This window comes from Equus asinus, chromosome 27 (genome assembly GCF_041296235.1).
Source record: "Equus asinus isolate D_3611 breed Donkey chromosome 27, EquAss-T2T_v2, whole genome shotgun sequence".
NCBI lineage: Eukaryota > Metazoa > Chordata > Mammalia > Perissodactyla > Equidae > Equus > Equus asinus.
Window position 1 is genome coordinate 23,594,013 of NC_091816.1, and position 27,658 is coordinate 23,621,670.

At 38.8% G+C, this 27,658-nt stretch overlaps 1 protein-coding gene and 2 long non-coding RNA genes across 36 annotated transcripts in view; 1 reads left to right on the top strand and 2 right to left on the bottom strand.

Annotated features, from left to right (window-relative positions):
* LOC139042267 (uncharacterized) lies at positions 1-26,284 on the bottom strand. Its single transcript, XR_011498794.1, has 3 exons — positions 26,149-26,284; positions 21,823-21,900; positions 1-1,375 (listed from the first exon to the last, which is right to left on the bottom strand). It is a non-coding gene; the product is annotated as an uncharacterized lncRNA (long non-coding RNA).
* Positions 1-27,658, top strand: part of SORBS2 (sorbin and SH3 domain containing 2) — a 207,377-nt gene that overhangs the window by 143,763 nt on the left and 35,956 nt on the right. For 5 of the 32 annotated variants that reach the window (XM_070499863.1, XM_044760676.2, XM_070499864.1 and 2 more), the window contains 8 exons: positions 2,394-2,583; positions 5,005-5,119; positions 12,840-12,998; positions 13,683-13,766; positions 15,503-15,559; positions 19,936-19,985; positions 23,529-23,716; positions 26,057-27,643. In XM_070499863.1, the coding sequence (XP_070355964.1) occupies positions 2,394-2,583; positions 5,005-5,119; positions 12,840-12,998; positions 13,683-13,766; positions 15,503-15,559; positions 19,936-19,985; positions 23,529-23,716; positions 26,057-27,643 (2,430 nt within the window). The remainder of the gene's footprint in view (positions 1-2,393; positions 2,584-5,004; positions 5,120-12,839; positions 12,999-13,682; positions 13,767-15,502; positions 15,560-19,935; positions 19,986-23,528; positions 23,717-26,056; positions 27,644-27,658) is intronic. The other 27 variants (XM_014855789.3, XM_070499878.1, XM_070499866.1 and 24 more) reach the window with 7 other exon arrangements.
* LOC139042266 (uncharacterized) overlaps positions 26,355-27,658 on the bottom strand; it is a 65,142-nt gene continuing 63,838 nt past the window's right edge. For all 3 annotated transcript variants that reach the window (XR_011498790.1, XR_011498793.1, XR_011498792.1), the window contains one exon: positions 26,355-26,481. This is a non-coding gene — a long non-coding RNA (uncharacterized lncRNA). The remainder of the gene's footprint in view (positions 26,482-27,658) is intronic.

Here is a 27,658-nt window from a genome sequence, read left to right on the forward strand (position 1 = left end):
TGGGTTTCCTTGCTTGCGATGACTATGTTATGCTCTGCAATGCTTGCAAGAACTTCATAGTCACTTTTTTTACCCCTCTGAGTGCACGTTTTCAGTTCATACAATTAAGGGGATGCTTTTTTCTTTTCCCAGAGCATGCATAACAAAAGGATCGATCTTTTCTCGTGGAAATGAGAACTAACACTGTTTTATCTCATTCATTCCCACTATTAGCTTATTCTCAGCTTCAGGAATGTTTAAGCAAAATGTGAGGGACAGCAAGAAAGAGCCTATTGGGGAGGGGAGTATAAAAGGAGATAAAGATCTCCTTTTAGCAACAGAGAGAGTGATTACAATTGCGTAAGATCTTTCCGATAGACTTTACGAAAAACAAGTCAAGCAAAGTATTTCGTGACCTTGTCCATGCTTTTGCTTCAAAATGCAACCATTCATTGAAGGATTTTTAAAAATCTCACTTTGCTGGGCCACTTTTCTGACTCAGAGTTGCCAATGGTCATAATGGAACAACTTCCATTCTGGGCATTTCCACTTGTATTTGAGAGCGTTGGTATCTTGGGAAGTGGTTGCAGGCTGGGCTGAGGGACCCCTAAAAAATGTTTCCCATCATTGCTTTTTCCTAAATGCCACATCAAGGCGTAGACTCAAGCTCAGGCTGCTCGCCTCCCCTGCAGCAGCTGCAGCTTCACGCCGGGAGCCCCTTGCCAGCCCGGCCTCAGAACTGTGTGAGGTTCTCCTCTCCGTGAGGCCTGAAGGCCAGCACTCAGGCCCTTTAACTTAGGAATTCTGCTCCTAGTCTCCAAAGACAAATAGAGGAAAAAATGAGCAAACCAAGCTTAGCGAGCTGCAAAGCCTCTGGTTTTCCGTCCTCGCTCTTCCAGATGGTAGCGGGAGGCCCTCTAAGATGTTCCCCTCAACTTTTATTCTTGGTCACAGGTACTCCAAACTCACCTCCTGCGTTTAGCTTATTAAAAATCAACTGAGTACATTTTAAAGATCTTATTGGCTTTATTCAACCACTCATAGATCGGGCAGCATCCCGCCTAGCAGACAGAAAGGAGCTCCAAGGAGCTGTACAAAATGAAAGACTTTCATAGGCAGAAAGAAGCAGGAACAAGGAAGTTATACTAGGCAAAAAAGCAGGCAGGTTATTGCAACATTACTTTCCTTAGGGGCTGGCAGGGTCGTCAAGCAGATGACATAACCAGTGCTGATCAGGTGACTCCTGATTGACTGGTTTAAGATTCCATTTCTGGAAGAGCCGAAACTGTAATTAAGTTAAGTCTCAGTTTGGTGACGCGGGGTTTGTTTGCAACAAGCTCTGAGGTTGAAGTCTGTCTGTAGAATTGAGGCAAAGCGATGAGTGCAGACATTGTCTCTTCATTTGTCATGGCAATTTACATGGACCACCAGGAGAAGCAGGAGGGAAAACAGACTTAGCTCAAAAGATTAAGGATGCGGGAAATTCAGAATTTTTATAATGATTTTTAATATTGAAGTTTTGTATCCATTAGTAATTAGTAAATTGAACAGTAGTTACATATAATCTTGCAGAGCCCTTAAGAGAGTTTTACTGTTTAATCTGTAGACAAGGTGAATGTAACTAGTCTTCTCTTTCTACTAACGCTACATCCTGCTCTTCCATGTCTTGCACTTTTTGACTCCTTTTTCTGTGCCATCTCTGCTGCCGTCTTCCCTCTCCTCACCCAAACTAATCCTTCAGGGCTAACTCTAGTGCCATCAGTTCCATAATATCTTCTCTGACCAATCCCCCATCTTCTAAAATCCTTTAATTCCTAATATATATTTTCTTCACTTGGCCTTTATCATATATTACCAATTATTTTCAGTCATAATTCTAATTGTCTCATTTCCAAAGATGCACTATAAGCTTATCGCACAGGATATACAAAATTTGCTCAATATTTTGTTTGACTGCAATTAACATGTCAATTATCATACGTAAATCAGAGCTTTTAAAGTAATAGAAGATATTTGGAAACGGTTCTGTTAAATATTTTTAATCTTCCTCTGAAAATTTAACTATGTTATTAGTTTATATTATACAGGAGAAAATTTGCTGAGTACCTGTAAGTTTCTTCCTAGTACCAGTCTCAATTATTACTAATTCCAAAATAATTGACAAAGATTTACTGTAATCAGTGCTTGCATATAGAATACATTAATAATGAATTAATATATTAATAATGCTTAATAAATTAATAATATTAATAAATCAATAAGAAATATACCATCCAATGCATGCATTATGAATATTCTTATTGATAACAGTTTTGGTTAAATCATTGGATATTTTGTGGGGTACGTATAATTTAATGCACTTTTAAAATGTTATTTGCTTCTGTTTTGTTTTGTGGTGTTGTGTTTCATGACAGGCCTGTACAACTCACCCTACAGCGCTCAGTCACATCCTGCTGCAAAGACCCAGACCTACAGACCCCTCTCCAAAAGCCACTCTGACAATGGCACCGATGTCTTTAAGGATGCCTCCTCTCCTGTCCCTCCCCCACACGTTCCTCCTCCAGTCCCACCATTTCGATCAAGGGATCGATCTTCAACAGAAAAGTAAGGCATTTTCCCCAAAAGTGGCCTATATTTAGCTTAGGATAAAAATAAGGTCGCGTGACATTCAGTAGAAGAATCGGTGCTTACCTTACCGTGATTAAATAGGCCACTAGTCTTAGATGGATAATCGTATTAGTGAATACATGTACCATTTGAGCTCTTTTATTGAGATTGTAGCAAATGCTTTCACAATCCTCGTTCATAATATCATAGTAACCTAAGTTAGACTTGAAGTAACACGGGCCCTATCTCTACTTTTTGATCAATAAATGTATATAAGAAGACAAATATGTAGAAATAATTGACATGTGCTCTCTTTGGAATAGCAGGTCAGAGACTATGCAGTTGATTTTCAGTTTCCTCAGATTTGAAATGTTAGGTCTATTAATAATTTTAAATTTCCCCTCTGATACACAAAAGTATCTTTTTTGAGAGCAGGGAAGATTATTCATAAATCATAAATAAGGCATTAGTTAATAAGTGTCTGTCTGTGACTCATTTCCACCAGCTTTTCGAGATGACAGTAATTTTCATTCCCCCACTGAAATATTTTTGCAGAAACTAAGCACACAAAAATAAAAATTTACAACACACTTTTAATATGGCATTTTTTATTAGGACTATGACTAATAATCCTACTTATAGGTAACCTCTATTTGAGGGCTCGCTATGAGCCAAGCAGGAGACTAAGCACTTTTCATGTATTATATCATTTAATTCTGAGAACAGCCCAATGAGGTATGTTCTATTTTTTTTTTTTTTCTGGTGAGAAATATTGTCCCTGAGCTAACATCTGTGCCAGTCTTCCTCTATTTTGTATGTAGGATGCCAACACAGCATGGCTTGATGATCGGTGCCATGTCTGCGCCTAGGACCCAAACCCGCAAACCCCAGGCCGCCAAAGCGGAGCACATGAACCTAACCACCATGCCACTGGGCCAGCCCCAGATATGTTCTATTTTAAACCCATTTTAGAGAGAAAGAAACTGTGGTTTAGAAAATAGAAGTAACTTTCTCAGCTCATCCAGCTACTACATCCAAGCCAAGATTCAAACTGAGCTCTGGCTAAAGCTGTAGCTTGTGCTATGCTGGCAATTAATAAATAAGGATATAAGAATTATTCAGTATTAATACTGATTATGAAGCTCCATCTATCATATTCATCCCAGAAATATTATATTCAACACCCCACTGTACCTTTAAGAGTAATTGATGACTATATAGGGTCTAAGATAGACACGTGTCATGTGTGAAGAGATTCTCATTTTAATACCAATCTCCTCAGGATGAATTATATGTTTATAAGTGTTATGTCTTGAATTTGAGAAATAATTGTCTAGACACAAACTGGTATCTCTGCCATAAAAAGAGAACCAAAATTAACTCAGATTTAAATGTATTATTTGTCCTATGTGTTTAGCAAAAATAAATCTCTCGTTAAGAAATAAGATAATCCCTTAAAATTTTCTAGATAGCTGTCATATCCATTGTCTCGTGTGGTGCTCAGAATACCCCTGCTGAGTATTACTCACAATTTACTAGAAAGTCAGGATTTGCCGCTAATTCTCCTGTGTCTTGGAACGCTTGTAGTTCCAACATGCCAGGGAGTCAGAATTTCATCCCATTCCGTGGAGTCAGAATTGCCCTCATCTATAGTCAGAAGCTCCTTCTTTCCTCAAAAATGGTCCACCCAAAGAAAGCCTTCTTCAGCCCCAGCCACATACAAAAGCTGTACTTTCTAAGTCCCCCTTTGACTGCCTCTTGAAGGATATTAGTTCAGGAAAAAGAGCTGATTCCAAGATCTCCTATAAAATGGGATAGATGGCTGGCTCTGGTTTTTCAAGAATGACACCAAAGGTGGATCTACCATCCACACAGCTTGCTCCTGTGGATGGCACCCCCAGTGGTGCTTTTGTGCTTTTCACAGACAAGCTATGTTGCCACTTGCAAAACAAACAAGATCAAACATGGCATGTGCATTACTCCTTGTCACTTTGGATCAAGGATGCCAGGTCCCAGAGTGGTGGGATAAACTCACATGGCTTAATGGAGCATAACTGCCACTTACTCTAAACACAAACATACACAGCTGCCATTTGTGACCCAAGGGTTCACCAGCAGATCACTGGCAGCACATCTACAATCCCCTTAGGAGAGTTTTTGAGCCAACAGGAATATAGTCATTGTAAGAAAAAAAATAGAGGAAAATATAATTTGAAATTAAAACAATGACTTTCTCTAAATCATTTATGCAGAACAAAACATAAGTGTACAATTTGTTGCAGATTAATTTTTGATCCTCAGAGACTTTTTAAAAAAATCTATACTGAAATCAACTTTGAAACACACAACGAGTGGTTTTGTATAACTGCTTTAAGCATAGAGAATTACTTTAATATGTCCTCTCTTGTTTATTTCTAGGCACGACTGGGATCCTCCAGACAGAAAAGTGGACACAAGAAAATTTCGTTCTGAGCCAAGGAGTATTTTTGAATATGAACCTGGGAAGTCATCGATTCTGCAGCACGAAAGACCAGTAAGCATGTGTCACTAAACAGAACGCCCATTCTCCAGACTCCCTGGGTCCCCAAATAAATCTGAATTTCATAGCATTTAGCAATTATTTTTATCACAAAGGTAATTTTATTTATTTGGCATTATTTAGAAATTATGTTTATTTTGTCTCATGATTGTGCATCTCGTCTCAGAATGGAAGATGGACTGTCTACTATTGCCTCTACCAACCAAATATAGGACTCATTTGCAAGTAACTATAGCTGTGCCCAACCATGGCCCTGAGTTTCATTATGAAAAAAAAAGAACAACGCTCATAAATGCAACATTGAATTGCTAGTCTGCATTGCTAATGAAAAAAATTGTTCATTAATCTCTCCGATACAAATGGACCCAGGCAGTTTTATCCTTTGGTTTCCATATTGGTTGCTTAATATTTCTTTTGGGGAAATTTTCCAAATGCCTTTTTTACAACGAGTTGTTTTAATGGATTCTTATTAAATCTCTCTCAGGTTACCAAGCCTCAAGCTTCCAGATTGATTGTCAGTCTAATGGATCAAGATTATATTTAATTTTGCAGTGTTTTTTCCAATTATTCATTTTAATTTATATGCAAGCAAAAGGATATATAAACTTGAAAATAGCCGCTTGCCTCCTCAAAGTGCAGTTGGACAAATAGGTTCTTCCATGGCCCTCTGTTTTCAGTTCTCCGGTTCCCCAGTCCTTCCTGAATCCTTTGCTTTCCCTCCCAGATCAGTATTCTCAGGATCTCTTTAAAACTCTATCATTTGTCTGTGTCACTAGCAAAACCTACTTCTAGAGAAACAATTGATGTAATTTGCAATTCACTCTCATCCTTCTCTTTAAAGAATTTTACGTGTCAGCGAACAGGAAAAAGAGTTTTCTTTATTAGCTCCCTTAAGAGTATCTAAGAAATCACATTATTACATATAATGCAAGGCCAGCCCTGAAATTTGGTTGGAAGCCCTGGCCTCACCACACCCAACATAAATGTCCTTCATTTAGCTGTTGAAACCCTATATTTATGGTTATGTTCTTGAGAAATGTTTTAAAAACTTATAATCATATAATTCATACATGATCTTTATCTAAGCCTTCTTTGCCTTTTTTCAAAAAACTCATCTTTTACTGTAACAGGACTTCACCAGAAAAAATGAAGGAAAAAAAGAAGGAATATCACTGATTTGCAGGCTCCAATGCAACCTTATCACTCATTTACTAGGTTATATGATTGAATATCACGATACTTTAAAATGTCTTGGGTGAGAGTTGAACGAACCATGATGTCGCCATTGCATGCAACCGAAAATAGCCAAATAATTTTGCAAAATAATGAGTCTCAGATTTAAATGTAAATGACAAAATTTTAATGAGCATTCTAACAATTTAGGAGGCTCTGAGGATGACAAACGTCGTATTTGTCCTGGAAGGCTTTTAGCTGAGGTGTCAGGAAACAGGATTGATTTTCGAAGCTTTGCCATCAGGATGTTTTTATTATTTACTCATGCAACAAAATTTATTGAGCACCAACTATGTGCTAGACATTGTGTTAGGTGCTAGGGATGCAGTGATGAAGCAGACAGCATCTCTACCTCGAGGAATTTCAAGTCTGTCATTTGATGGATATGCAGAGATAGGCCTGCATTTGTGTGCAGTGGACAACCTCCTAGGTAGTTAGGATGGAGGCACACCTGAAGAATACTCCCTTTGCCCCCTCAAGAGCTCATTCCTGGGCCCTGTCCTTGTGGCTGAAATTCCCACTTTACTCATGTCTGGGTTAAAGCTTTGAAGCCTCCTAGTCTAAAAACAGTAATGATAACATTAATGACAGTTGTAGATCTTTATCAAGCACTTACTATGTGCCAGGCCCTGTAATTAGTAATTTATGCCTATCTTATGTAAGGATCCCAGCAACCCTGTGAAGTGGATAAATGGCATTCCCATTTTACAGCTAGAGAAACTGAGGCACATATTAGGTAACCTTGCCCAGGTTCACATAGCCGATGGGTGCTGGAGCCCAGGCAGACTCAGCCTGGTGCATTTAATCACCACTAACTGCCACACCACTGGGATTAGCCAAGTAGGAAAGACTTTTAGGTAGTAGTCGTTATCACCTTAATTAGTGGATTTATGTTGCAATATAAATTAATTTGCTAATTCATAATAAATTAATGTACTTGATTTACTTGCCAAAAACCTGAGCCCTGAATAGTTAAGACACAAGACCAGTATGCTTAACTAATTCTAAGAACTGGAAGATCTGGAGCGTGGGTATTGCTGGAGATTAGGGTATGGATGGGTATCTGCAGCCCCAGGAAAAGCGAAGTAGAGGGAACATAGAAGCTTGGAAAGAAATGAGAATGGATATCTTAGGGAGAAATAGAAAGGTCCCAAACTTTTGTCCTTCCTAAACAATTCTGCTGAGGGCCAACCTTATGCAAAAGGATTTGATCTTTATACTTTAGGACTAGGCTATTATCTTTTTTTTTTCTCCATCAACCCTGAATTCATTCTGAAAGCCTCTCTAAATCAGAAAAAACAAGGGCCAAGTGTGGGGTGGTCTTGCAGAGACTGGCCATATGTTGACATACTTTACAATAGATTCTGGAGTGTCTTGAACACACAAGATATAGAGGATGAAGAGCAGGTTTGCTAAATGAGGGTGACGTCATAACAAATGGACAACACACAAGGATTACAACGTTTTATGAATGCTCTCCCCTGTCTTTTTACCCCAAGATGGTTTGTGAGCATTTCATTGCTCTTTCCATATTTAATTTTTGTAAATTATGCACAACAGCTGGGTAATTCTCTGTTGCTCTTTTGAATTCCCAGTTGACTCCATCATCTGCCCAGTTTTCCCAAGTGTCGTCTTGATTTTCCTCTCCCCCAACAATCTCAAACTCCCGCCCTCTAAGAGAAATGCCCCTGCCACTCCTCTTTTCTGGCCCACAATTGCCCATTGCCTGGATTACAATGACAGCCACCTGATTATTTTCCCTAATTCTCCGATCTGGTCTCCACACCACAGCCAGGGCAATCTTTATAAAATCTTTATAAAACTTCCTGCTCAAAATTTTCTCCTGGATCTCAAGTATCCTTAGAGCAGAATCCAAATTCCTTAATATAATTTACAAAAACCCTTGTGGTTCAGCCCCCACTGAGTTCTCCAGCCTCCTGTCTCTTCCCGTCCTTCCTGCCTCACTCACTGTGTTCCAGCTATACCGAGAGCTTTCAATTCCTTCCTTACTGGACCTTTTGACACAGCCTATTCCCTCTGCCAGAAAAGCTCTCCACCACCTCTCTCGTCACATGGAAAACCCCACGTCATCCTCATCCTCGTCTCACTTCCCCCGGGCACCATGCCTGACTCCTGGACACTGAGTGCAAAGCTCCCCGTGTGGTGAGCCTGTAGTATGCCACATCTCGCCCTCACCACACTGACTTGTAATGGCCTGTGTGCTTGTCTGTGTCCCTCACTAGACTTTAAGCTCCTTGAAGGCAGGGACCATGTCTGGTGCACCAGTTGTATCCCCAGCACCTAGCACAATGCCTGGCACATGGTAGGTGTTCAGTGAATGCTCATTGAAATAATAAATGCCTGAATGAATATAGGTTTTACCCTTGCAGGTAGTGGGTAAATTTGGTGAAACTGAATCCCCGTTCTGTTCCTTGTCCATGAAGACTACACATTTCCAGTGACAAAAGACACAGTGGTTCTCCATCAAAGCACACACGAGGGATTTGACACACTGCTGTTAGTAACTGTGGTTCACCAGCTCCAAGGTTCCATGGGAGACAAGGCGGATAGAGGAGGCAGTACTGTTTGAAAACAAGTCCTCCCCCAGTCTCTGGGCCAAAAGGGTCTCCTTCTCCCTTAGGAATCAATGGAATCTGCATTTATGTTATTTAACAGGAAAGTAAAAGTGAATGCAGTTTTTTGAAGTGCATAGATATTTGTTTGACTATAAATTTGGAAATGTTGATTAAATGTCCCTAACGTTTGATCTATAAAAGTACTTTGCAATCATCAGGAATTTATCTTTAACTGACTTGAACCACAGTTTATTCCATGAGACAATCATACAAACTCTCTGCTGGGATTATATTAGTAAAAACTTGACATCCCATCTGGATTGGATATGTTTACAGATGAGCCAAATTAAAATAAATTTAAATAAAGCATTCATTTAGGATCTCTCTATGCTTGATAAAATGGAAAATAATAGGATTTGCCTTTCTCTACAATAACTAAATGAGCACATAATGATAAAAGCAGAAAGAGATAATCATTGAAAACACCATGCAGAGTTGAAATGCAATTTAAATCCTCAGCAAACTTAAGCTCCTTTATCAATGAAGATTATCACTCAAAGCTTAAGCTATAAAAGTTTTGGGGAGCCAGCCCTATGGCAGAGTGGTTAAAGTTCTGCATGCTCTGCTTCAGCGACCCGGGTTTGTAGGTTTGGATCCCAGGCACAGACCTACTCCACTCATCAGCCATGCTGTGGAGGCATCCCACATACCAAAATAGAGGAGGATTAGCACCGATGTTAGCTCAGGGCTAATCTTCAAGCAAAAAGAAGAGGAGGATTGGCAGCAGATATTAGCTCAGAGTGAATCTTCCTCACCAAAAAAATAAATAAATAAGCAAAAAATAAAAATGTTAGGAGTTTCATCTGATGATTTAGGTGGTTAGCCCATACAGAATTGCTCCAACTGACAATGTGTATAGCATTTGTTGTGGAACCACAATAAATATAAAACATGGTAGCCAATGCCATTCAAGCTTAAAAAATCAAATGAGCATAAATTTTAAAGAACTAAATTATGTTGACACTTCTTTGTGTTTGGAAGAACATATAGAAATTACATGCCTGCAATGAATACTGAGAACAGTAGAATTGTTATAACCTGGAAAGCAACTAACTACTTTTAAACTGTAGAAAATAAGAACTTTAAAAATTGTTCACCCCTGGTTGCCTTTAAATAAGAATCGTGTGTGATTTATAGTTTTAGATTTTCTTAAGCAGCTCCTCTTGCACTGATGACATGTTAGTTTTAAGCACACGTTTTCTAAATTTTTCAAAATGAGAAGAGACCGAAAAGGTGAGAAAGATCCACAGCAGTCCTTCTGCTCTTTTGCTGCCTTTTAGAAGCAAATAGAGCAAAGCACGGTCATGCTTCCTAATGAGTTTGTGAGTGTCAGTATTCATGTCGAACACCTCAGAGGAACTGTCAGGTTACACATTGGATAGTGTTGGTTTAGTGAGATTATGAGTGTATATATATAGTCTGTTGGCTGACCATCTGTATGTGTACCACTGACTGTGTGAGGCCTCTGTATATCTTAGCAGAGGATCTAGATTGCTGCATCAGACATATCATTGTTGCATGACTAAAGGGACTCAATAGGAACCCCAGCAAAGAGAAAATTCTAGTTCTGCCGCTTACCGTTTCTGTACCATAAAGGGTCTGCTCCAGCCTGTGCCTTTCATTAAGTTCCAAAGTTATAGATAATTACCAATCGTCATTGTTTGGGGCATTTTCTCAGCTAATTTCTGTTGGCATGGATTCTAGAGAGTTGCCCAGTGAGACTATAAATTGAATTTTTAATCTGCAAAATCATAATTCATAGAAAATTGCCACGCTCAGGATGGCTCAGGGCGATAGATATTCTGCTCCCTTATTCATACTTTTTCATTGAAATCGATTTCTATAAATCAGGATTATATATTTATAAATATATATATATTTATTTGTATATTTTCTTAAGGTGGAATTCAAAGTGAAGTTGAAACCACTGGTAAATGTACTTATTTGTTTAGTAAATTTGCTGCCCTCTACTGTTCAAATTCTTTTAAACAAATTTGTTTCCTCTAAGAGAAGTTTCTATTTCCCCTTAGCAAAACAAAGTACTACATTTGAAAGCAGAGATTATAAAATCAAGAAGTAATAATATTATTAAGTAAGTAACATTAGAAATAACATTTGAAAGAGCCAAAGATTAGTTTTCCTGTGGAAGAAGTACTAGGCCTCTACAGACAGAGCGAAATTTACACAGAAATCTATGCAGAAATTTACACAGAATCTCTCGTGTCAATTACCCTAAAAATCAGCTCCTTTGGAACTGTTCCATGAAATAGTTATATGCTGCAGCTATTATCTGAATGATAATTGGAGAAAACGAATGTTTTAGTAATACCATAGTCTCAATGAGTACTTTTTCACTATTGGATCAGATGTAAATTGAATCGAGTTTTCAAATTAAACAGAAAATGGTAAATTAGTTACCAGAATATTTTCTTTCTACCGATTTCACGGTTACTTCTGAAATTTAAACCAATATAGTATTGGCATAAATAGGAGGAAATATCTCAAGATTGCTGCAGCATTTCTCATGGCAATGACAGGATGTCCTCCATCACATTATAATAGCACAGCAAAATAATATTTTCAAAGAAAGAAAAAAACAAACAATCTCAGTACGAGAGTGCCATTGTGGTCTTTTGTGTGGGTGTGTATTTTCTTCCTGTGCTTGTCCAGACACAGGTTTTGTGATGCCATTGTAACTCTTGTGCAAGCACATGGTTATACTCTGCTTTTATTGCTCAGCATCCCATCATATACATTTCCCAGGGTTACCACCCGGTCATTGTCATTATGATCACCACATATTTTGGATAATTTAGCCCTTTTATTATCTTGTTATGATGTCTTAAACTTTTCTATCTCTGTCCACAGCTACCATTATAATCTCACATTATAAAATATTGAAATAAAAAGCACATCTCAAAAAATACTTTGGATATAACTAATTATTAAATACAGACTGTGTTTTATTAACAAAACTATTGGGAATGCAGAAAGTCAATGAAACACTTGGACAAGCTAATGTCAACATCATGGCTTTTGTTTGAATATGGAATATCTCAAAGCACCAAATATTACAAAGAATATATCCTCTCCTGGCCAGGGTGAATGGTTTTTAGGGAATGGAAGACTTTTTTTCTAACTTAAAATACTACTGTCCAATTGCACCATCTTTAATTAGTGTCACATAACGAATTATGAAAGAAGTAATAACCCATATGTAGTAGTTTTAGCATCCATTTTTAATATAAAATCAACAGCCCAAATCAATCTGGTCAGTATGTATTATTTGAAAGTATTAAGGATATTACTGGGTAAAGGAAATGCTCCATGTCTGCTTTTTCTGTTACTAAAGCAATTGTATGTCTTTTCTCAAACTGTTTACGTTAACACTCTTAGTTTTTCTATCTTAATACAAATATTCAGAAACCACTGGAGGGGAGCATGTCAATTGTGAAAATTGGCTTTTTCTCTAAATTACAGTGTCAACCAAACCAGGGTGGGATCTTCTCTCTCGCCCTCTCCCCAGCCCTTGGCCAACCTCAGAACTGCAGGAAAAACCCCACCCAAATCCATTTCTCTAGCTCAAGGTAAACAGGTAGGAGGTGATATTTGGGGTGTCTCATAAAATATACTTTCCGAGAGGCTCCTTGTCTTCGCATCTTCTCAGTGGTCCAGACCATTCCTAAGTTATCTGCCCCCACCCCTGGGATATTTACTTCCCTGGAATGTTTCCCCCTGCCTTGCCTAAGGCAGAGCACAAAGCACTGGCGGCTCGTGCCCTCTCGATTCCATTAAGAACCCTCTATCTAATGAATCAGTTTTTCCTTTGCCCCTCTTTCTTACAGCCCCCTCTCCCAACAACTCCGACACCTGTTCCAAGGGCACCTGGCCGGAAGCCTATTTCTATTCCACCACCTGGAGGAATAACTGGTAGCCCCTCCCCTCCGCCCAGGACTGGCATCCCCACACCAAGCCCGAGCACCCCGGCTCTCTCTCCCATCTGGGTGAGCTCCTTCCTTCTTTGACTTACTGAAAGCCTGTTGGGAAGTTGTGGGGTAGCCCTTTTTCTCCAGAGGCAATCAGAGGCTGGTTACTCACCCCCACCCCCACTTGCTGCCCCTTTCTCACCGAGACCCCAGGTTCTTCATGCCAATCAACCCCTAACAGCCTCCCAGCACCTCTCACTCCTCCCCCCACTTCATATCTCTTCCCACCTCACCCTCCCCCTGGCTCTCCATATGCCTGCACCTGAGTGAATTGTCTGCAGACTGCAGACGGCAGACTTCTGTGCTGGGACCAATGAGGGCAGGGGCGATGGAGTGACTCACCCAGAAGAGCCACCTTGGGCCCAAACTGAGCCTATTTTAATACTCCAGTGCGCTCTCAATGCTCAGTCTCGCTGTCACAGAGAGTTTTTCATAGTTTATGCATCAAGCTAAGGAGCAAACTAGAGATGACGGACAGAGGAAATAAATAGAGGTCTGAGTGATGCTGTCGAAGCTCATCTTCATATCCTAATTTTACTCATTTTACTGTGCTTCCTCTGTTCTCTCCGGCTGAGGTTTGTTGGGTGAGAGTGGATGCATGTCTGCGTGTGAACGCGCGTGCGTGTTTTTCATGCCACACAGCGTCTCCCTCACTTAGCTCAGTGTGCCTTTTCCTTCCCTTTTCCTTCACATCTGCTCCAGACTGATCGCATAAATCCAGATGACATAGATTTAGAAAATGAGCCCTGGTATAAATTCTTTTCAGAACTGGAGTTTGGACGCCCGGTAAGTGAGGCTAGACTATTAATATAAGAAAACTAGGAGAATGTTGTTTGATTTATAAAGCCTATTACCAGAAGAGACAGGTGTCATTTAGAGAACAAAAGTTGACTGTGTACTATGCACACAAATTTGGTGCGTTTAGCCCACGTTCACTCTGCACCAAATGCTGAGACGTGTCCGATATAGTTTTTCTTTACCACCAAATCATGCCTTAGGATCACTTTGTATCTAAGCAAACTCAAAATGTGGAGATAGTTTCTATCCTAGAATATTCAGACAATTATTACCGATTTATAGAAGATTTATATTTGTTGACAGCCCATTTTAGTCTAGTTCAATCAGAAGAGCACCATGACATTTATAGTAACCATTACTATTATTATCACTCCCATTTGCTGAGGAATCACCAACCACCTGGACAGTGCTGGGTTCGGTACTCATTGCCTCAGTGAGTCCTCACAATGCCTCTCCAATAAGAAGAAACTAGAGACAGGAGGGGTTAAGTAATTTGCCCAGTATAGTAAGTGGCAGACTCAGAAGTTAAACCCAGGCCTATGAAACAAACATACAAACAAACTCTGAGCAATTGCCACTATAATTTACTTCCAGGATATTCCCACTATACATTATCTCATTTGCTCTTAAGGATACAAGGAAAGGGAAAAATAAGGGAACCCTCTGGACCTTGAGTTCTAGTCTTGCTAGTAGAAGCCCCCACCACCTCTAGTCCCCAAACCCCTACCAAAGGTGGACCTTAGAAGAACTGCTTAGTCTGTTTGGGATACACAGTTACCCCAAGCCTCAAATGACAACTTCCTTTATTAACTCAAGTTTTATTGGGGAACCCTGCCTCCCAGCAGAAGTGCATGTGATGTCTGTCAATCAACATGTTTTTTATACACTTACTGGTGTTTCTGAATTTTAAACGCTTAAAGAACATACCATTTACACCACACAGAATTTTACTAAAGATCGGAGAGTGCAGTGGTTTTTCTACCATATCATATACTGATTTATATACTCACATAGTGATCGTATACTGTATACTGGGTGGTTATGTAGTCTCTCTTCTCCACCAAAACGCAAAGGAGACTTGGCTTGATTCATTGTATCTCATTGAACTGGATCAAAAGTGACTGTAAATGAATATAAACCAAAGAATTTTTCCTAGAATTTCTACACCTAATAGGGGGAATGTTTTCTTTCATTTTTTTTCCTAATTTGTATCCAAATATTCACGTGAATCCATTTTGTTTTAAAGAAAAAAATTCTCTAGCTTTATTTTATATGTCTTGTTATTGTTGATTAGACAGTTCAGAGGGAACTTAGCAATTTCTGTTCTAAGCCGAAATTATCAGCATTTTCTATAATCATTTTCAGCCACACGTGGAACTCACCAGCATGCTATCCACCTGCTCCTTTTAATGTTTCTTTAATATACCTTGCATTCCTCTGTGGCTGGAGACTAGGAGTGCTAATTTTGATGTGATGAAATGAGTTTACAAATATACTAATCAAGTCACTAGTAATTTTGCCCAGTGCTTGAGAATATTTACGAACGTTGCACCCTTCCTAGGCCACCCCCATGTTTCCATTCATGTCACTCTTTATGTGTACCCGATGCTGTCGGCACTCAATTTCTAACTGTTGTCACCTTTTCCACATGTTCATTCCTTGCTGCCATTGATTCTCCTCATTCCATCTCTACACCTCTGCTTATGTGGTGCGTCTACACCCAGCCTCCTAAAAAGGCTCTGGACTATGTTCAAGATCACTCTTCTGGTGTTTCCAATGAGGTAAAAACAAATTATTCTCTATTTCAGATTTCTCTCTTAGGAGCTGTTACTGTGATTCTGAACATCCGTGCTTTGGAATTCACTAGAGTGTCTAAGCTATTTCTGAAACTCTGACTTGGCATCATTGTGTTGCATCCGGTATCATTGCTTAGGCATTGATTATACCAAAGTTATCGGCTCTTTCTGAAATGTAGGTGAAGAATCATTCCAACCCTAACTTTCAGTGGAATTCTTCAGTGCAGTCCTGGCATCCAGGGACCATCAAAAATCAAAAGTAGGGGCAGGCCTGATGGCGCAGTGGTTAAGTTCGTACATTTCACTTTGGCAGGCCAGGGTTCACCAGTTCAGATCCCAGGCATGGACCTACCCACCACTTGTCAAGCCATGCTGTGGCAGGTGTTCCACATATAAAGTAGAGAGAGATGGGCATGGATGTTAGCTCAGGACCAATCTTCCTCAGCAAAAAGAGGAAGATTGGTGGCAGATGTTAGCTCAGGGCTTAATCTCCCTCAAAAAAAAAAAATTTTTTTTTAATTAAGAAAGAAAAAAAAAAGGCAGAAATAATCCAGAATCAAAAGCTTTTTATCCTGCTCTCTGCAAAGAGAAGTAAAATTATTTTGGAAAGCAGATTTAGGACTCAGTGGTAGACACTAGCAAAAGTGACAGTTTTGCTAAACATCAGCCATCTAACGCTTCCCTGTGGAAATTCTTAGAAGCAGCTAGGGTGGGGGGAATGTGAATAAACTGGTTTTTGCAGTAGTTTTCACACAGTAGTTTCTCTGTGGTCCTAAGTAAATACAAAAACGCTTAATAAGTATCTTATTTTCATTGAAAAGTCTTAACTCTGCTAATATATGCAACTAGAAAATAAAACTAGTAGGATACCCGTGCTGCAAGAAGTACCACTGCCACATGGTGGTGCCAACTGGAATTGCAGGCACAGGCTCAAGAGGAAACACCCAACTTTCTAGAGTTTGAGTTTGCAATTCCAAATTATTTCTCCTGTGCATCAGAGTGTATAATAAAACAGAGAAGTGATCAAAATATTAATGTATTAAATAAAAAGTAAAATAGAGTAATCAGGAACATTCTGGGTTATTGAATGTGGTCTTTCTAAAGGCTTGTGTTTTGTAGACAGGCAGATAATCTGAAGAAAATCAAATATAACCAGCAGATCTATTCTGTATGTTATGTTACCTTCATGTCTGAAGAAAGGGTATTATTTCAACAGATGAACAACCCAAGAATTTACTTTGGAATTCAATTCAGTCAGATATTTCTCTCATATATTTTGGTCAGATATTCCAAGGATGTTTTTAAGGCAGCTGGTCCGCTGAGAACTGAAATGGGACTTAGAGAGCACCATGTCCAACTCATTCATTTTTAAGTCAAGAAAAGTAGAGCCCAACAATTTTAAGAAATATGTCCAAAATCACAGGGTGAGATGGTGGCAAATTAAAAATAAAGCACAGACCTCTTAACCTTGGCTTCAGAGCTATTTCCCTTTTACCATACTTCTTAGCACTTTCCAGAGAAGTAGTTAGAGCCTAAATCTTTTAGAAACAAATTATTTACTTAATACTATTCCTTATTAACTATCAATTTCTGTGAAATAAGTTCCTATAATTAACGTTACACAATAATTCTTGGGCTAAAAATAGTAGAAACAATTCTATATATTCTATAATGTTATGGTAGTGGGGAAAAAATCATGTAAAAAAGCACTTTGCGGATGCTTAAACTGACTTGCTATTATCTCTTTGGGGTTGAAAGAGTGTTGTGTGATTCTGATGGCATATTAACTACTTTATTAATTTCATATCATAGTTTTTTCAGAGTGTAAACAAAACACTGATAAGGTACTGGATTCTGTCTTTAATAACCTTTTGGAAAACATTCCTGGTAAAGTTTGTAATTGATTAGACATTACCATAGCTACCATTTATCGAGTGCCTAATATATGCCATGAATAACAACTTTTAATCCATAAATAAAACTGGAAACTGGCATTAATGAAGAACAATTAAGGCTCTTTAAGCAAAGTTTGATCACATGATCACTTAGCAGAAAGAGTCATACTTTATTAAGATGACCTTTGTTTAGATGTGTTAAAATAATGGTAACATGTAAATACTCAGTAGATCATAATAAGTAAAATAGGTTACCTCTTTTCTGGAGATGATTTCCATCTCAGGATGAGTACCATTCATATAACTATCAGACAAGTTTTTCTCTCAGTCATCCATCTAGATTTTTTACTGTTATAATTTAATACTGAACCTTTTCTTTTGAGTATACACAACATCGCAAAACTGGTTTCAGTTTATTTTGGATTGTAGAAACCAGCGCAAGGGGGAATAATTGTAGTTTCTTACCCTAAGTCTAAAGTACAAGTAATTTATCAGTGTAGAGGCTTCTCTTCTTGCACCATGTTTTATTTCATATTACAGCATCGTTTAGGCTCATCCCAAGCTGATGATTCAAAATTTCTGACCACTCTAGTGGTGTTCTAAGAATGTTCTGGAACTGATGCTTTTTGATGATCAACTGTGGTTTGTGGTTGGGCGTCCCATGAAAACTGTGATCCGCACACACAGATGGCAAAGCGCTGAGGCTCTTTGGTGTTGCTCCTCTTCAAACACGTGAAATTAGTATTTCTAAATCAGAATATAATTATCTGATTTTATTTATTTACTTGTTTGCCTTCCTTCTTATTTAGTATTTATCTTTCCACCTTTCCAGTGTCTGAGCCAGAGTTCAGCAAGTTAAAATAATCATGTAAACATATCAGATTAGCAGACCAGGTGTTGTTTTTTTTTTTCTCATTTTACATTTGTTGAGAACTTAGCAATGTAAATATTTTCTAGGGACTAAAAATATGAGAATCTGCTTTTTGTGTTTAAAATGGGGGAAATATTCTCTTGCAGGGAGATACTTTTGTTTGTTTCTAGGCAAGATCCCATTCTCATTCAGTAAAATGGAATTAAATGAAAATATTAGTTAATAGAAGCAATTTTAGTGGCATGCATAAGGGGGCTTGTCAGACTGATCTATATAAAGAATCTCAAGATGATGAACTAATATTTTAATTGGTTAATTGGTGCTAATTTACAAAGAGAAAGTAAAGTTATAGAAATAGTTTTAAAAGTGTGGTTTAATTTCCACTAAGTAGATTTTTAATAATCTGGTAAGACATTTCTGTGTGATAGGAACTTAAGATAAAATTTGTCAAATTCTGCCTTTATGGTTGACATTTTTAAACTTTTACATGAAAGAATATTTTCAAACTAGAATTTCAGTTCTTCATCAGACCAAAGTTTGTGAGGAAGAATTCGTCATCAATATGACCAAACCGTATAGTATACACAGTAGTCTGTACACATAGTCTTATCCATATATGCACTTGTGTACGTTTCCCCAGACATTCCAGACATCATACCATAACTTCTTTCATCTTAAATAGACAAGAGCTCAATACTGGTCCTCTCTTGCCTTTTAGATATTTCAACAATTATTCCAGTAGATGGCCATGGGAAGTGAAAAATTCACATCTAACATTTTTGCTTAATATCTGTTTTATTGTACGATTCAGAATGGAGGAGTATGAAAGTGGTGTGTACAATAAGCATTTGGCATTACTTATCAATTTATATTATCTATTTTCCTTTGTTTCTACAACCACAGAAAACTGAGAGTTGGTTTTCTGACAAAAATATTAAAACCCCACTTTTAAAAAAAAAAAATTTTGGTTCATTAAATCATTTACTTGAAACTAACCCTGAACTTAACTATTTTGAAAGATATGGATCTGTACCTGAGTTAAGTGCCAGGTATTTTAGTTTAATTTCAAACCAAATTCTGTGGTTTTTATTAAAATGTCATGTCTATATTGACAGATGAAAGATGTCTCAAGTTCTGCCTGAATTTTCTGTTTTAAAGATAATACCTAACAACCGGACAAAAAATGCGTAAAGAAGGTTTATGTCTTACAGGGATTGAATGATGACTACAAATATTTTTTTTAAAACATCAAACCACTCCTTGATGTAGGAAATTTCTACTTACAGTCTATTTTGCTCCATGAAGGAGTGGTTATTGATTTTTGTTTCTTCCCCCAGGCAACGTTTTGGTTATGAATAATTTGAGTTACACGGAGAAATACAGTGCAGTATATCAGAAGAGAAAGGAGATAGGAAGAAAGTAGCAATCAGATTACATGATTTCTTTTGGGGAAGACATTTTATGATCATAACAGATGGTATTTTTAATCTCAATTTTGATAATATTCTTTTTAGGATACCTAACTTAATGTCCATGGACACATGAACTTTTGCCATAGTAAAAGTTTTCATGGAACGATTTTTCTATTTTCACAGGCCTCCTTGTATCAATCCTCTATAGACAGAAGCTTGGAAAGACCCAGTAGGTAAGAATCTCATTATATCATGCAACCAGAATATTCTATACCAGGGGTTACTTTTCAATAGTAATACTATTCAGTAAAATAGTAATGAGGATGATGTTATCACTCATTTTTATTTTAAGCACCATACTCTTTAAAGTTGTTTTATTTTGTTCCTGCATTATTTTATATGATCATATTCAAGAATTTATAAAAATTAAGTGAAATAATTCTGTATTCCTTTACAGAGTGGGAAATTCTTCCCTTCCCTATCTCCTCTATACCCAGTTTTCTTTTCTTTAAATGAGGATTATAGTGGGCCAGCCCGATGGCAAAGCGGTTAAGTTTGCACACTCTGCTTCAGCGGCCCAGGGGTCACAGGTTCAGATCCTGGGTGCAGACCTACACACTGCTCATCAAGCCATGCTGTGGTGGCATCCCACATAAAATAGAGGCGGATTGGCACAGATGTTAGCCCAGTGACAATCTTCCTCAAGCAAAAAGAGGAAGATTGCCAATAGATGTTAGCCCAGGGCCAATCTTCCTCACACACACACAAATTAAATGGGGATTATAAAGATCTAATTTTCAATATTGTGAGATGACATATGGTAATATATTTGAAAAAATTTGATAAATTATAAAACATTTTCTAAATTATATTTGTTCATTATACTCAACCACGCAAATCAGAAATACTGTTACTGCCAATAAATGAGCACTTACTCTGTGCTGGGCCTTCTAAGCACATAAACGTTTCCAATTCTTAAGACACCACTATGTGTCAAGTACCATTATCCCCGTTTTATCTCTGAGTAAACTGAAACTTAGGCTCTATAACTTACCAAGTTTACACAGTTGGCAAGGAGCAGAGACAAAGTAGAATTGAACCAAATAGCTTGTAACCGCTAGTCCTAACTGCCCGAAGAGTCTGCCAAGGTAAGTTCCGTTGGTGGGCTTCAAATTATCACATAATTTAAAATACTACAGAAATTCAGACACAGCTCAAAAGCAGTATTGAATAATACAGACTCCCAGCCATGCTGTACCAACAGCAAATATTTGTATAACCTTCATTTTCCCTTCTCTGGATTTCTATCAACAGAAGTAGAAAACTTTGTAATTGGGCCCTTTGTAACTTGGGTTCATGAGTGCCACATAACGACGACATTAATGTCACTAAGAAAGGAGCTCCCTCAACTCCTCCTTTTGTATCTTTTACATCTATACTTGCACCTAAAATGTTAGAATTTTAGAGTTCTGATCTGACCTGAGGATTGTTATAAAGACACACTGACCCTCACATGGCAGGAGAATCACGGCAAAAACAGGTCTTGGAGAAGATGGGCGTCCTCTTTAGAAGAGTTCAGACAAACTCTGAGGTCAGGCTCCACCTCTGTACTTGCAAAGCATGGGGCTTCCATTTACTCATTTGTAAACCAATGATAACAGGACATACTTCATAGGCTTGCTGTGCAGGCTACATAGGACGATAATGTCGGTAGGGCAGATAGCATACTGCTGGCTCCTAGGAGCTGGTGTTGCTGTTGCTGCTGCTGTTGATGTAATTTTATCAAACGATTTGACAGACAGCGTGCTGGGTGGTGTATGTATATGTTTGTCTTAAAGGATACTGTACTCAGGCCCAGAACCATGATAAAAATTTCCTGCCATTATAGACTGTTGACATCATTTAATACACCTGGGTGACAGAACTCTTTAAGAGTCTATTTGCTGACCAGATCACTGGTCATTCATTATTTGAATACGAAAATGTCGGAATTCCTATGTAAGGTTTCTAAAGCTAAGATTATTAGGCAAAGCTATAGGGAATTCTTGAAGTAAGAGAAATTTATCTCACCAGGTGTCTTCCTCTTTTCCAATCCTTTCCTCCATTTGGCATCCCTCCTCTGGATGTATTCCTGTTATTGGAACTCTTCTTCATGGAAAAAGATACATGATGCAAATCATAACACTGAATTATCAGTCACAACATATTACACTAGTAGGATAATTTTTACTTTAAGAGATGATTATAAACTTACATCCATACAAACACCTGCACATGAATATTCAAGTCAGCTTTATTTATAATTGCCAAAACTTGGAAGCGACCAATATGTCCTTCAAAAGGTCTTTATCCATTGGCAAACAAACTGTGGTACATCCATATAATGGAATATTATTCAACAATAAAAAGAAATGAGCTCTCCAGCCACAAAAAGACATGGGGAAACCTTAAAAGCATATTGCTAAGTGGAAGAAGCCAATCTGAAAAGGCTACGTACTGTTGATTCCAACAATATGACATTCTGGAAAAGGCAAAACTGGAGACAGTACAAAGATGAGTGGTTGCCAAGTGTTCAGGGAGAGGGAGGGACAAAGAGGTGGAGTACACGGGCTTTTGATGGCAATGACACTATTCTATATGATACAGTAGTGATGGTCACATGACATTATACATTTGTCAAAACTCATAGGATGTTCAACTGAAAACATGAACCCTGTGAAACTATGGGCTTTCATTACATTTAATCATAATGTATCAATATGAGTCATCAACTGTAACAAATGTACCACACGAATAGAAGATGTCAATAACAGGAGAAACTATGTGCTAGGGAAAAGAGAGTGTGACAGCTCCCCCTTACCTGTGGGAGTTACCTTCCAAGACCCCCAGTGAATACTTACACCCACAGATAGCACGGAACCCTATATATACTATGTTTTGTCCTACACATACCTACTATGATGAAGTTTAATTTATAAATTAGGCACACTAAGAGACTAACAACAATAACTAATAATAAAATAGAACAACTATAAAAATGTACCGTAATAAAAGCCGCCATAGATCTTAGCAACCTCAACATATGATTTTTTTTCTTTCCTTATTAAGTCAAGAATTTTCACTTTTTCACTTAAAGGAAGCACTTTACAGCTTCTCTTTGGCATATCCAAATTACAAGCGCCACAACTCTTGCACTTTGGAGACGTTATTAAGGAAAATAAGGGTTCCTTGAACACAGGCACTGTGATAGTGGGACAGTCGATCTGATAACCCAAACAGCTACTAAGTGACTAATGGGCAGGTAACATATACAGTGTGGATCCGCTGGACAAGACGTCACACCCCATGAGACTGAGCGAGGCTGCGAGACTTCATCACGCTACTCAGAACGGCATGCAATTTAAAACTTATGAATTATTTATTTCTGGAGTTTTTTCGTTTAATATTTTCAGACCACCGTTGACCATGGGTAACTGAAACCGCGGAAAGCAAAACCACAGATAAGGGGGGTTACCCTAGATGGAAATTCTCCGTACTTTTCCATCAATTTTTCTGTAAACCTCAACCTGCTCTAAAAAAAAAAATGCCTATTAATTTTTTATAGAGGTCATTATAAAGAAATAGTGTTTAATGTCAAGGAATGAATTCTTCAAAATCCAGTTTGGGGGATGCGAGATGAGCTGTACCGCTGTCACTGGTAAATTCCACCAGTCTTTCCAGTTCACGTGTTAACCTCCTCCAGCACCAACCAGACTGAAGCCGATTCCTTCTTTCAGTTCCGCGAGCATGGCCAGTGACTTCAGGAAAAGGAGGAAGAGCGAGCCTGCAGTGGGGCAGCCGAGGGCCTTGGGGGATCCCAGTGCAAGCAGGATGAGCCCCGGTCGAGCCGACCTCCCGGGATCCAGCGCCTCCCTGACAAAGTCTTTCATCAGTTCTTCTCCTTCTTCTCCATCAAGAGCAAAAGGTGAGCAGCAAGAAATTGACGTGTGAACAATTTACCAGTGTAAGTGTTCGCGTAGCCTACCCTACGAGAGCTGGTCTAGTCATAAATAGCCAGAGACTGTTAGCATGTGACTACAATGTCTTGGATAAAATATAGTTTCAGAACAACAGCTTTCTTTACACACAGACTAAATCAGGTTGGTGACCCATTTGAGAGGCTTAAAGGACTATCATCTGTTAACGCTTTTTTCCTCCCAATATATCATTTGCATTTTTTTTGAGCAAAGTATCTAATTTATTGTCAGGCTATTAAAAGATTACGCTTATAAACACTTGCATATTGTCAAATTTTTCTAATGTTACTACAACTAGCAAAATTAGTCAAATTTATAGAATAGAAATTAAAAGCAGAAACAGAGGATATTGTTGCCTGAAACATAAGTTGGTTTTTTTAAATTCTAGATAAAAATTTGCCTCATCTCAGAAAGTCATTTCTTTAATCATTTGCTCTATATTTTGGTCAATGTTCAGATACACAGTAGAATAGCCATGTTCTGCATGTAACATAGTGTTCAATTCCCAACAGTGCAGTAGTAAAAACTAACTGGTTTCAAGCCATAATTATAAAACTTAGATATTACCAAGCCATTTTTCCTTATGGCCTGTCTCCTCTCTGGAAATTCAGTGAGTTTTGTTGAAAGGGACTAAGTCACTCCTTCAGGTCTCAGAAATACCATTTGGTGCATTACTGATGCCATAACAGGAGTATTTCTAAGATGGACATTGAGGACTGAACCAGCACCCGTAGTTACCCAGGGCTATACCAAATTTGAGGTGCCACAGTCTGCTCCCATCTCCTGGGGTTGCAGCAGAAGAGAGAAGGAATTTGAAATGTGTGAAGAAAGTGAGTTCTAACAGAAATTTCCATAAAATACCAGTGATTCAGCTGCACGTATGAAATGTAGGCACTAGAGGTGTTGCCACGTGTTGGTTAAAGCCAAGTGGCCATTAATTTGTGTGCAAAAGCTCAGCTGGTTTTGAGGACTGGGCTCTGAATGGCTGGGAGGTGCCAGGTCTCTTCCACAGCCCAGGGAAGCTGTGAGAGTAACTAGAGGGTTCAGAGAGGATGAGCCCCTTCTTTATACCTTTCCTCAATTAACAGAGGGAGGTATCTTTATCAGATTCTACTCGTTTATGCAAACAAGTATCTTAAGGTAACACATAGGTCATGAAATTCATTGATTCATTCTGCTCAGATGCTACCCAAAAGTTAAAAGAATTCTGATTAACTTAGATATTCGTTTTCATCTTAGGGAGCCTTAAGTCAACTTCCTTTCCCAAATATTACATACCTACTTAAAGTACTTATCTACTTTTGAAGAATTTGGGGAAGATTGTAAGGCAGGAGCTGTCGATAGAGGTATTTTCCTCCACTAGGCCTCTTTCTAAGAAGAAAATGTCCCATTAGATGTAATTTGGCCTCTTGTTTATAGGTCAACTCACCAAAGCAAAAGAAAAGAATATTTCCATACGCATTCCAAACTGAGGTCAGGTATAGCTCTCTATTAGCAAGTTGCAAATGACTTTTTAAAAAGACCCTCCGTGGAAAAAAGCAAAATGCATTTATCTATGATGAAAGCTTTACATTATATCCAGTTATCCTTATAAGAACCTTTGCAATAAGAGGTTAAAGGTAGAGAAATTAAAGAGGTAAATTAGTTTATTTAAAGAGGCACTAATTATTTTTTTCTTGGAGAAATATTAGCAGCAATGGTTCACAGCATCTTGATTTTGCAATTTTGGAGAATACTTTGTCTTACAGCTTTGTTATCTAATGCCCATGAAAAATTATTTGATACAGTTATGGGAGTATTAATTAAATGTAAATATATAAATTGCTTTTTACCTCTCTAGTATGATAAATCAAATAAGACTCAAATCCTGACCTTATTGAATTAATTAGATGTATATAACACTTTTGGCATTAATTGCTAAAACTTTAAATTACCACCAGGTCATGCTACTAGCTTACGAGGTACTGTTGTGTTTTTGGCATACCATATTTGCAGAAGGATATAGACGAATGTAATAGAAATAGGTGTATTAGCTACACCAATTACTTTTTATACATGGTTTTGGAAACTCTAACATCTTCAAATCTACATTCGTTTAAAAAGTATTGCCATGCTTTAGAATTAGACCTTTCTCTCTAAAGTTGAAGCTACATGTGTAATCAGTATCTAAACTATACTCTAACCCCTCTTTGCTGTGCTATCTGACGCTAACTGACATGCTCTCCTCTTTGTGAACCTTTTAACTTCTCCAAATGTCTCTCTTCCACCACGCTGCCCTGGATCAAAAGGTGGGGATGATAGCAAAATGTGTCCATCCCTTTGCAGTTACTCAGGGCTCAACGGCATCCCCTCCAATGAGTTAGATTACTGTAACACTTACAGACAGCATTTGGACGTCCCGCGGGACTCCCAGAGGGCCATTACTTTCAAGAATGGCTGGCAAATGGCCCGACAGAACGCAGAGATCTGGAGCAGCACCGAAGAAACGGTATCCCCCAAAATCAAGTCCCGTAGCTGTGATGATCTCTTAAATGATGACTGCGACAGCTTCCCCGATGCGAAAACCAAGTCGGAAAGCATGGGCTCTCTGCTATGTGAAGAGGATGCCAAGGAGCCCTGCCCCATCACGTGGGCTTCTGCCTACATCCAGGAGGGCCGGGGTAATGGCAGATCAAGGCTTCGACACAGGTCAGCCCACGACGCCCCAGGGTTCCTAAAATTGTACAAGAAAATGCACCGCATTAACCGCAAGGATTTGATGAATTCCGAGGTGATTTGCTCCGTGAAGTCGAGGATAATGCAGTATGAGAAGGAGCAGCAGCACAAGGGCCTGCTCCATGGGTGGAGCCAGTCCTCCACCGAGGAGGTGCCCAGGGACATGGTACCCACCCGCATTTCTGAATTTGAGAAGTTGATTCAAAAGTCCAAATCCATGCCCAATTTGGGAGACGATATGTTGTCTCCTGTAACCCTAGACCCCCAACAAAATGGGTTATGTCCCAAAAGGCGATTTTCCATTGAGTCTTTGCTGGAAGAAGAAAATCAAAGTCGACACCCTTCTCAGGTACAACAAAGCCACAAGTCGAAAGCCCTGGTGCCAATTCACATCGAAGTCACCAGTGAGGAGCAGCCGAGAACTCATGTGGAGTTTTCTGATAGTGACCAAGACGGAGTTGTGTCCGACCACAGTGATTACATCCATGTAGAAGGATCCTCCTTTTGCAGTGAGAGTGACTTTGATCACTTTTCTTTCACATCCTCTGAAAGTTTTTATGGCTCCAGCCACCATCACCACCACCACCACCACCACCATCACCGGCACCTCATCAGCTCCTGCAAAGGGAGATGTCCTGCATCCTACACCCGATTTACCACGATGCTAAAACACGAAAGAGCTAAACATGAGCATCCCGAAGAGCCCAAAAGACAAGAAATGGACCCTGGCCTTTCTAAACTTGCATTTCTAGTCAGCCCTGTGCCTTTCCGAAGGAAAAAAAGTTCCACTCCCAAAAAACAGACTGAAAAGGCAAAATGTAAAACGTCTGTATTTGAGGCTCTGGATTCTGCCCTTAAAGACATTTGTGACCAAATTAAAGCTGAAAAGAGACGGGGAAGTTTGCCAGACAACAGTATATTGCACCGTCTTATTAGTGAACTGCTGCCGGATATTCCCGAAAGGAATTCCTCACTTAACGCTCTGAAAAGGAGCCCCATGCACCAGCCTTTCCACCCACTGCCTCAAGATGGTGCTATTCATTGTCCATTGTACCAGAACGATTGTGGGAGAATGCCTCACAGTGCCTCTTTCCAAGATGGAGACACCACCACCACCAGCTGCCACCACCAAGATCATGAGAATGCACTGAGTCTCCAAGGTGGATGAACTTTTC